Raw genomic sequence first — 11,829 nt, forward strand, 5'->3', positions numbered from 1 at the left:
CGGACAGAACTGATCGATTGTACGTTGACCGAGTGTTTGTATGCAAAACGTGTACAGTGAAGGACCTTTTCCAGTTGACCAATGAAGCGACTGACAGAGCATCAGCGAAATGCTCTTCAATAAACTCGGACAGTCAAAGGAGGCGAAGGTGGATTACTTGCCCCTCGTATCTGACCCGGCCTTGTTTGATAATCATGGTGACTTTGAGAGCCAACTAATCAGTTAAAACGGTGCCTAAGATTTGACCCCCTCCAAATCACCCCTTCCCCAACACTCACTCCTGCCAGCTTTGCCTGCTATGCAAGACTCAGGGACTAAAAGAAGTGAAATTGTCCCGCTGTCACAATCCAACTTCGGAAACACTGAAAGAAACTGATGAATACCCGAAAGTAATCTTCTGCTGTCAATCATGTGAAAATGACCGGTTGGTTTTGTCAGCGTAAAGGGTGGAGACTGTATGCAGCGCAAAATTCACTCGAAGCCTTAAAAGAGGGGGGGTTGAAGCTAAATTTGTGCCCTTGTTTGTTCTTGGTTCATTTGCACTACAAGAAGAGAAAGGAAGGGGAAAAAATAAAAACACAGCATGAGGAAAAATGCTTCTTAATCAACGGAGATTTCAAGAGGAAAAAACCACAGGAGTCCGGTAATGGTGCAGTGCCAGGAAGATCCAAGAGAAAGTGCGCATAGGAAAGAGATTTTTTTAAATGCAACTAACGGAGAAAAACAATGAGAAAAAGACTGTCACACCACTGCCTGCCTATAATGAATCTCAAAAGCAGAAGAACCAATAATGTAATGTTTTTTAATGATTATTTCCAGAGTTTAATTTAAATATGACACTGTTCTTTATATGTTTTATAATATTATTTTGTATATAATGCATATTTATAAGGACCAAACTTATGAAGAATAAAACTTCCTTGGTAACTGTTTGTCAAGTAAATGAAAAAGAAAAAAAAGGAAATTATTTTTGACGTGTTTTTAAATAATGACCATGACAACAAGCAGTTGTTGCGTCTTGTTCTCTTTTTATATTTTGTTCACAAACCTATTCCGGTCATTTTGAAGCGAGGCTTCGTTGGAAATGTTTTAAAGAAATAGCATTATAACAGTTGTCTAGGTTTTTTTTTTTTATATGGCCTTAATTTAATGAGTTTTAGCCTGAAGCTAACGGCTAATCCAACCGAGGTCAAGACCAAATAGGATTGCTGCTGTCTTAAAACGATTCAAATCTCATAATATCTTAAGTGGTTCATGTGAACACTTTTATAAGCTTTTAAACCACTTTCTTTTTTCACATTACGTGGTTATTGCCATCAAATTGTAGAATTAATTATAAGTGCGGTTAGCAAAAGCTAGCCGTTGCTCCAGACTGGGGCACTTCCTGCAGGAACATCGTAATATTTTTATAGAAATTTTTTTTTTAATTAGCCAAGATGTTACAATTTGAATAATATTTACATAAACCACTTTGAAAAGGTAATAATTTGAGTTGTTTTATAACAGCAGTAATCTACTTTTGAAGTGAATTATTTTGGATCGTGTCGACATGCTAATAGCTAATCTGAACAGACCCACTTAAACTACTGCCATCTCAATAAAATAGTCTGGTTATTTTTGAAGTGATGTTCCGTCATATAGATCTAGATAGTTAGAGAGGTGACATCGGTCAAAGAACCTGAGTATGATAAAAAGAAAAGTCTTCCTTTAAGCTAGGCTAACAGCTAGCCAAACCTTGAGCAATTTCATATAATTTCTTTGGGGCTTATAAAACAACTAGTTCTAAAATAAAGTTAAACCAGTGTGAAAGAATAAGTAAGTAGCAAAGTAACACGGACGTTGGTAGATACAATGCCAAACTATATGATGTGCAAATGTGCAAAAGTTAAAATTTTATCTATGGTAATGTAGCACACAGAAATGACATTTTTGAGACAGACTTGTTTTATAAGCCTGGAAAACAATATTAAAGGGTCCAAGTTTGGCTAGTTATTAGCCTAGCATGGATGAAGGCTTTTAAAAAAAAATTATATACTTCATGTTCTGTGACTGATGTCGCTGCTCATTCTAATTGATAGCTGCTGGACAGACTTGATTCAAAAATCACCAGACGATCCCTTTAAAACAACTCCAGTTGTAAACATTTTATTGTGGCTCATGCAGCCTTTATTATATAAACCTTTATGCTGTCACTGATTTTGCATCACAAGATTATTATGTCTGAAATATTGTATATTCCCGCTGTTATTGAACTCACCAGAAGAGTCTCAGAGCTCACGGCTCTGCCGCTACTTGTGCCTGCAAATAACCACTACATTAAATATAAATACATATGTGCCAAACTGATAGCAGTCTAAAGGTTTATAAGTGTTTGCATGAACCGTTGTGAGATTTTTGAGACTGAAGATGTTTTAAGACATCAGCAATTAGCTTTGGTCCTGGCCCCACTCTGTTTCTTAAATGAGACCTTTAAAAAACTATCTCCAACAGGTAAGATATTTATTCTTCATACAGGTTTTCCACTGAACCTCTTTGAAAATAGCAAGGACATTCCTTAAAAATCCAAAATGTGACCCTGATCAATGCATAAGAGTTATTCACCTTTGAGCAGTTTGCTTTTATTTTATTTTATTTTATTTACATTTAATAAAGACACAAAGCTCCCTCACATGTAGCACAACTACTCTAATTCCTGGAAACGCTTTTGGCTCACACCCATCTCTCACTCAACCCTCAATATCTCTCTCTCTCTCTGGCGTTACATTGGCTTGAAATTCAAATCCGTTTCCACGGAAACCACCCCCTCAAGCTGGAAATGGTGAAACAAAGCCAGGCGCAGGGGCAAAGGAGAACCTCGGCCCCTCACCCCCTCGTAATGCTCGCACACGCATCCATGCACAAGACTCACAGCCAGCCAAGCAGATGCTGTGGGTGGGGGGCGGCAGAGTGAGTCTGCGGTGCCATAAAAACAGCAGCATATGCCATGCCTCTCACCCCGTGTGCATGACCCACAGAGTGCACAGACCTCCTCCCATAAAAATTAAAAAAACTACACTCAGGCTGTTGCAGGCTCCCCAAATGCCTGCCTCCCCCTCAGGGTTAGGAGCAATATTTCAAAGCCCGGTTCTGTACCACCCACTCCAACAAACAAAGCTGGGCTGGCACTGCTGTGGATGTGAGCATGAGGAGGAGGGGAGCCAGTGGATCTGCGAGGGACGATCTCTGCTATAGAAAAGTTATCAAAACAATTTGATCAATCAATTTGTCCCTGTTCCACGCAACAGACCCCGCTAATGGATTAGTTTTTTTGTTTATTTTTTCATTCACCATCTACATGATCAAAATGTTTTCCGCCTCCAATCAACAGAAATCCTGCAACAGTCAACACCCCCTAATCAGAAGCAATCAACACTCAGCAGAGAACCTGGATGTTATTTTCTCCTCCTCACACGCATCCTGTCAGCTGCTTGACCCTGGGCATCCTCCGCTCGGAGATGGTGTACAGTATATGCGTGCACGAAGAAAGAAAGAAAAGTTTGGGAAAGTTTGAGCTCATATCACGATAATTAATCACCCAGTAAAGGCCGCTTCTGCTCTGCTACCTGACCTATCCTGATAGCACTCCAGAGTTACTTCCCACCAATAAACAGACACACACACCCTCGTTTTGCACATGATCGCACATGCTAGGACCCTGCTCTTTGGCCTCTGGGTGTCCATAACATCGCCGGCCATTTTCATTGTGTTATAATCACTGCATCCTGTTTGTGACCCAGTGACATCAGTTCCTGTTTCCTCCCTGATTAAAAAATGCAGAACACGCCGGTACAGGCCAGCAGATTTTCTCACGCATCGCTTTCTTTTCTGGGTTCTGCAGCTTGTTTTTGGGGAGGATTTTCTGCACAGATGACTTGAGTTTGCAGGAAAACAACCTCCAAACAAGACGGGGTGCAGACACGCATCCTCATCAGCACTATCGATGCAAAGGAAATTTCTGAGTTTCTGTCAATGCCCAAGCAGATTTAGGAGTTTGCATTTCCGGTTTTGGATGCAACGTAGAAGCTTCTTGAAAATAATAAAACAAAACTGTTGCTTAAACACAATCAGGAGTTCTGAACTGCTCCTTGTCCCTCGTTGGATTAGAGTCAAAGCCTCAAATCCTCCTCACTTTAATTAAATTCCTAATTTAGTTTCCAATCATGAGCCAAGTTTGTGTTTAATTTGCAATCAAGCAGCCAGGAGTGCAAAAGCACAAGCGGATCACAAAGAACGGCAACAAATCCAGCAGCATATGAAAATTTCAAAGAGCACACAATCATGAAAAACAGCAATGAACCAGAAAGTGTTTCAGAAAACACATTTAAGAAACTTTACAAAATACATAGGTTTTCTTTTGTATTCATAAAAAATGTTGCTGTCTTTAAGTTTTATTGTAGATTTTTCCCCATCTCTAAGTGTAGAGGCACAAGTTTTAAGCACAGGTACCAACAACATCAAAAATGTGGGTGGGGTAGGTGAAGCACCCACACCTGCCCCCACCCTCATTCGCCCCACTCTGGGCCCATGAGCAAGGCCCTTAACCCCCATCTGCTCCCTAAACAGGTCTCTCTTGAAAATGAGTTCTCGTGGCTCAATGAGACTACCTGGATAAATAAAGGCTAAATGAAATATATATATATATACTGTATAGTATATACAGCAAGACATTTTGCATATTTGCTCCATTTTTGTGGTATGATTGTAATAATGTCCGCCTCTGGAGGTAAATAAAATGCTGCTGTCTGATCTGCAGGAGTCCTGCACTTACAGTTGTCTTTTTAATTAACACTAGATGTCAGTAAGAACTCCCTGCACAGGAAGTAAAACAATCAGCAAAAGCACAGTTACAAACCTGGAGTCAAAATTAAGAAAATAAAAAAATAAAACATGGAGAAAAGTTTCATACATTGGAATAATCTAAAGACTAGAAGGTGTCCCAGCTAATAACTTTAAAAAAACAAACTTTTGCACCATATTTTGTCGAACAATTTGTCTTTAATTATTTGCAATGAATTTAGGTCTGTTAGTACAATATCTCATGAACCACCACACAGCTTTTCTTAAACTTTTAAGAAGTCACTGCTAAATCTACGACCGATTAATGTTTAGAGCAAGCTCCTTTCAAGATGGCTGCCACAGCTCGCTCGCTTTAGAATATACAAAAATAGCCATAACTCAGTCAAATTTATGGATAATGTGCTCAAAATTTGTCATGGTTACTTCTGAGAGTCATTCACAAAATGAACTCCGAGTGCAGTCTTGCTTAAAATTGTATCATTAACCCTGTTTGTTAGCAAAACATATCATAAATCACTGAATGACTTTTAATAAAATCTTCAGAAAGTAATCCTGAGATGTAAACAAAGAGCTAATGAACTTTTAGAGTAAATCTAATTAAAGATGGCCATCACAGCTAATCGACGTTAGCAAACATTTGATGTTACATTTTATTCCGTGGGACATTTTGTGATTGCATAAGATGAGTTTCTTCTTAAACTTAGGAATGAAACGCATTCCTTAAAGGATTGCTAGGTGTGTAATTTTTAACATGTTGAAAATATAAAAATATTTCCTATAAAAATGAACTTTTAGACCCAACGCTACAGACAGGCAGGACCTTCACGACTGGCTCTTTCAGCAGGCCTGAACTCCTTCTCATCTGGTTTTCACTGGAGACTAATGAGTGTTTCACAGTCAAAACACAAACGCTGCTGGTGTCAGTGAGGACTCTGGCCCTCTGTGGTGAAAGAAGCTCTGAGAGAGGAAGTTTGTGCCTCAGACGTGGGAATTGTTTCTTGCTTTAGATTTATGAGGAGCTGATACACTTGCTGGGCCTCTTATCAAGACGGATAATACCATCTATTATTAGATCATCTCTTTACTGAGCACAGATTGGCCGACGCTGTTGCTGCAGAGATTTATTTATTTATTTATATATTTTTTTACAAACCTTAGATGAATTTGCCAGCTTGAGTTCACAGGTTATTACAACCTGGGCAGTCAAACGGAGACATGGGGTGTCACCATGACATGCTGAGTTAAAACATTAACAGATGTTTGTTTTCAATGCTTTATTTAAGAAATAGAACTCTTGAGCTTTAAAACCTCTTTTATAGGAGATCAAATCAAATGAGACAGCAGTTTGAAATGTAATAGCTACAAATCCACAATAAGGTCGTTAAAGTGATTGCAAACAAAAAGGATGCTGAACTGTAAAATTAACTGACTGCTGCAGTTGTTGTGAACAGCTGTAGCTTTGCGCAGTCGCAGTATTTAGTCCCAAAAGATTTTGTATTTTAAAATTTTGAAGTTCTATAGAGAAGTCAAGGGAGACCAGATTACAGTTTTAACACAGACTCATCTAAATATACAGGGCTCTGATTAGGCCACATAGTTTTTATTTTCTCTACTCCTGAGTCAAATAATACTTTGTCATGATTCAATTAACCTTTTGTTTTGTTCTTTAGCTGACTTGATACACAATTAAACTGTTAAAATGGTCCTTTGTTATATACACAAATATATTTATTTCATTTGTTTTTATATAGGGCCAATTTATAACAGGTAGTTTACAGCTAGAGTAACACAAGAACATTCAAGGTTCATTAACATTCTGATTCAGTCAACATCCAAGACTGTTAACATAGTATATATGCATACATTAAAAAATAAATAAATAAAAATCTCCACTTGTATGCATCCTTTATGATTGTCTATTATTGTCTTTGTTGTCTACTGTTGCCATCGCTCTGTTAAAATCAGGTCTCTCTTTTAAAATCAGGTCTCTCTTTTAAGATCAGGTCTCTCTTTTAAAATCAGGTCTCTCTTTTAAAATCAGGTCTCTTTTAAATGAGTCCCCGAGGCTCAATGGGATTAACCTGTATAAATAAAGGTTGAATGAACATATTTAGTATATGTATTATATGTCTGTAGTCAAAATCACATACATAATGTACAAGTACAGTCCTCCTCCCGACCTGTAACATTCTGTTCTAGTCAAGGATGATGAAACGCCTAGAGGGATGTCGCTAGGCCTGAAATGTTGTGGTAAATTGCATCAGCCAGGTCATTTTAGGGGATTGACAGCTCAATCGACCAATCAAAAAGCGTAGTTCAGCGAAGGGACAAATCAGACTTAAATGTATCACTACGTCAGTAATCTTTTTGGACCAATCGTACAATGAGTTTTGGATTTAAGTCCCGCCTCATTCGGCGCACCAACCTCTGTTTGGGTATACTGGAAACGACGACGAGAACCCTTTAACGTGATTGGTCAAAACTCTCGGTGTAGGCCCGCCTACCTTCCTATAAATACTTGAACGGCGGTTCGCCATGTTATCGAGGAAACGCGTCTGAGGAGATTGTCGTCCTTGAGGGCGAATTTAGAAACAGCGACGCGTTTTAAGCGGGAACATTTCAGGGCCCTCGATCTTTTATTCCGTTAATACTAAATCGACGCTATCGTCAGCCGGCAAAGCAGCTGGCTCAAACGGTTTTTATTTCCCCCCCGTCGTTCATTCGCAGGCCGAATCGGCTGCCATGATGGATTTTTAAGGCGTAATGCGGCAACACTAATGCAATGGCGATGCATAGGCAACCCCACCTGCGAAATTCCATCTTCGCAACTGCTAAGCAGTTGGGCTCGAGTACCGTCCGCGGTATCCCGACGAGCCAACCGGTACCGCTCCTCCTGGACCGGTGGAAGCTAACTAGCTAAGCACCTCGGCTGGAAAGGACGACAGAGATTCGTTTGATCGATTTCATCAGAACATCATCCTCGAAAATGAAGCCTCAAGACATACTCTCCGGGAAGAGCAGCCTGTGGATCTTCGGGTACGGCTCGCTGGTGTGGAAGCCGGACTTCAAGTACAAGAGGAGCGAGGTCGGTTACATCAAGGGCTACAAGAGACGTTTCTGGCACGGAGACAACTTCCACCGTGGAAGTGACGAGTTGGTAAGAATCTAATTCAAGCTATGGAAATGAACTGAATGTCGAATATTGACTGCTTGGTGTAACGTGTGTTCTCCATGACGTGACCTTGTTTTTCCTCTGTTCAGCCTGGAAGGGTGGTGACGCTGCTTGAAGACGATGACGTAAGTGAAAGCTCTGCTCCCATTGGCCAACTCTGAGAAACTGCAGTGGCGTTTCCTGCAACACTTTCCTTCTATAAATATCTTTTGACTTTGCTTCTCCTCAGGCCAGCACGTGGGGCGTGGCGTTTGAGGTGTCTGCCTCCCAGGTGGAAGAGTCCCTCAAGTACCTCAATGTCCGTGAAACGGTTTGCGGCGGTTACATCACCAAGATGGTGGATTTCTTTCCAAACGAGGAGGCCGGGTCGCCTGTTCCAGCGCTGGTGTACATCGCCACCTCTGACAATCCCCTCTACTTGGGACCAGCCAGCCCAGAGGAGATCGGCGCCCAGATCGCGGTGTGCCGGGGGAAGACGGGCCACAATCTGGAGTACCTGCTCCGCCTGGCAGAGTTCATGAGGAGCAGCTGCCCACACGTGGAAGACCACCACCTGTTTTCCATCGAGAGAGTGGCGCTTGATGTGGTGTCTTATCTCTTGGTGGCTCATTAGCTCCTCCCCTTGTTTTACTTCGTAGATAAACCTGTCAAGAGGCTTTACCTGCCTTTTCTGTTCTAGGTTCACACGCCCATCCAGTGTTTAAATCTAAAACGAAGAAAGGGAAGCATTAAATCTGTTAACACTACCACAAAATGTGCAATCATTGTTGGCTGTAAACTTTGTGCGGTTTGGTTTGTACTCAACTCTGCCGTCCAGTTTAGAACAAAACGGTGCAACTTGTATGTGTTTAATGTGCCGGATGGCTGCTGTGGTTAAAAACAAACACTTCCATCCAGATTAATGCCAAAATGCAAATAAAAAGCTGAAACACACTCTAGTCTTTGTCTCTTTGAAGGAAGACGGTTATTATCCAGTGACCAAAGGTGTTGCAGATGAACATCTAAAACCTGACTAGTGGCCCTGCAGGACTAGAAGTGGACACTCAGAATCTGCAACCTGAGGCTTGAGCCACATACCACTCCTGCAGATACTCTGATGTTGGCCAAACGAGTACTTTAGACTTTATTTCACGTTTTTGAAGGTGAGCTGAGCAGCGTTTTGAAAATGTACAATTAACAAAACTACGTGAAAACTCTGACCAGAGTAGCTTCGACCCTCAGCTGTGATTTCGGGTAGTCCTGAGCTGTTGACCTGGAAAAAACTTGGACTTGGCAGTCCTGTTCGTGAGCTCTGGTATCACGGCACCAGGAAGCTGCTGACGTGCTTCTTGATTAAATCCCAGAGCCTCCATCAGTCGTGTTAAAACCCATTAAATGAAAACCTTCAGGGTGAACGTGGGTATTGAAGTTCTGCTCCTCAGTACACCAGAATTTGTTCTGGTCTGCTCAAGAGTTGTCGTTTGCACCACGTGGCGAAACGAGATGTACACGGGGTCCCAGTTACAAACAAAAAAATGTAATGCACTAAGAAAAACTAAATACTCTGCACTAAAAGCATAAAAACATGTCAAACAGCAGCACGAACACGAGTCTGATCAGATGAATACGAATGAACACATGAAATTAGCAACATGAAACGGATCAGCAGCATGATGCGATTTTTTTTTTTTTTTTTTTTTTTTTCCGCAGTGATTATTCTGGTTAGAGATTCATGAGTCCAACAGCCTCAGGGTAGAAGCCGTTCCTCAGTCTAATGGTTCTACACTAAATGCTCATTAACCTCCTTCCTGAGGGGAGCGGGGCAAAAAGTGTGCTGGGTGAGTGGTGTCCTTCATGATGCAGGTTGATTCAAGACACGCTTATCATTCAGTGAATCATCCTTGACTGAGATGTTGCTTGGAGAACTACACTTGAATTTCTTCAGACGTCTTTTTAAATTGGTGAAATAAGATCAGGACCAAACGTGTTCTGCAGATCCAGGACATTTTTCCAGTTGGACACATTTTGCACGGTTGGTAAATGAAGTTATAAAATAAAATATTTTAAGCGTTTGGTGTCAAGTTTCTCCAAAATAGACTTTACCTCCTGTGCATACTGATGCCTTTTTATTTATATAAGATCGTCTTGTGTTGAGAAGTGACAGGAGTTGTGGTGAATTTGTTCAAACCTTGAACTCTTGCAAGATCACGAGATGTCCCGCTCAGAGTATGTGTTGTGAATGACTCACAGCTACTACCACACCAAACGAAAGCTTAATGTCTGCTAAATTACCTGAGATAAAGCCATTTTTGTGTCTGCTAATGTGGACTAGCTGTGGCAGCCATCTTGAACAGGCATACCTCCAAAAGTTAACGAGCTTCAAATGTGAACTCAGTGAATACTTCCTGAAAGATTCGTTAAAACCCATTCAGTGATTCATGAGATATTTTGCTAACAGACGAGGGTTGACTCCAAATAGTTGATTTAAAAAGTTCGTGCAAAAATCTGTGCAATCAGAATGTGTGTTGGGGATCAGTCTCAGCTACTACCACACCAGTTTAGGTCTGTATTTAGAAAACTGACTATATTTTAGTTCAAATTGCTTTGATGTATTAAAAAAAGTAAAAAAAAAGAGTTAAGTTTGAAAGTTTTTTAAAAAAAAGCAGCAAATTGCTCCAAAATAAGCACCTTTATTTGACTTGAACTCCTCTCGTTCATAAAATGACATTCTTTTATTTCCTCAAATATACACAACATATAAAAATAAACAGGCAAACGAGGAAAGAACAAACGTTGCGTTTATCGTTATTTACACGGTTGTACAACTCCATACCGTTAATCACACTATGAACAAAAAAAAACTTACGAGAACAGATGTAGTGCTCGGCTCGTTTTTACTCTAAAACACCCACGGACGAGGAAAAACGCTCGTTAAAATAAAAAAACGGAACAATTTACAGTTTTACACGTGACTTTGATCACACGTCGCAAATGGCCTCGTTTTCAACACAACTTAAATAACTTACATCAGACGAGCGAACGGTCGGAGTATTCGTTTAAAGTTAGCAGCGCTGCTGATTCAGCCCCTCCATCTGAGCCGTGCGTTTCCTACTGGACATAAAATATAATTGACTTTCTTTTTCCGTTTGGGTTAAAATTCTGCAACGGTTCCTCTCACGAGTGTCTTCGTTCAAACCGCCCCGCTGTGTTAAATCCGTTACAAAAATAGGAGCTTTAGTAGAAAAGCTGCGGATTGCGTTTTTGCGCGATGTGTGCGTGAGCAGGCTCTTCAACTGAACGGCTCCGGGGGCCACAGTTACTGAAAGCCAGCGGGTCGCGGGCCGGACATCCAGCAGTTATTGTCAATAAGTTTAAGTTTTACGGTTTAAAATGTAGTTTTTATTTAAAAATGAACCCAGTGGTGGGCCGAACTGAGCACACCTGTGGGCCTGATTTGGCCCGCGGACCGCCAGTTGAACAACCCTGCGCTAGGCTCTGTGAAATGCAGAACCACTCCCAGTTTGCTCCGAGCAATCAGATACTCCGCTGAACATTTATGAGACTCGGAAACGACGTGGAAGACGTGGCTCGGTGCTGACGGGAGCTGTGTGTGAAGCCCTTTTAAAGGTGCGCAAAACCCGTCACCGTGTGGCCGTCGAAGCTTCGTCTCAGCCGGAGCACAAACAAAAACCACTCGAAGCTGATTTAGTCCCAAGTGAACTGAAATCAAAGTCCCATGAAGCTGTGGACGTGTTTCTGAGCCGACGGCGCTGCACGCTGCCTCTCTTAGCTGAGGCAGTCACAGTGGAAAGCAGGTGTCGGTGTGCGAGACAGATGTGTGT

General features: G+C 41.2%; 1 protein-coding gene across 1 annotated transcript; it reads left to right on the forward strand.

Annotated features, from left to right (window-relative positions):
* The first annotated feature begins 7,338 nt into the window (after positions 1–7,338).
* Positions 7,339–8,943, forward strand: chac1 (ChaC, cation transport regulator homolog 1 (E. coli)). Its single transcript, XM_037685787.1, has 3 exons — positions 7,339–7,993; positions 8,098–8,133; positions 8,238–8,943. The coding sequence occupies exons 1-3, from the start codon at positions 7,823–7,825 to the stop codon at positions 8,619–8,621; spliced, it is 591 nt and encodes a 196-aa protein (XP_037541715.1). The 5' UTR covers positions 7,339–7,822; the 3' UTR covers positions 8,622–8,943.
* Positions 8,944–11,829: the final 2,886 nt, after the last annotated feature.

Source organism: Nematolebias whitei, chromosome 12 (assembly GCF_014905685.2).
Source record: "Nematolebias whitei isolate Nwh7 chromosome 12, NemWhi1, whole genome shotgun sequence".
Classification (NCBI taxonomy): Eukaryota; Metazoa; Chordata; class Actinopteri; order Cyprinodontiformes; family Rivulidae; genus Nematolebias; species Nematolebias whitei.

Bases quoted from the DNA above. Each gene is read 5' to 3' on its own strand.
- chac1 (XM_037685787.1), top strand. From the start codon at position 7,823: ATGAAGCCTCAAGACATACTCTCCGGGAAGAGCAGCCTGTGGATCTTC. The intron at 7,994-8,097 runs GTAAGAATCTAA...TCCTCTGTTCAG, and splicing joins ACCGTGGAAGTGACGAGTTG to CCTGGAAGGGTGGTGACGCT. The intron at 8,134-8,237 runs GTAAGTGAAAGC...GCTTCTCCTCAG, and splicing joins CGCTGCTTGAAGACGATGAC to GCCAGCACGTGGGGCGTGGC.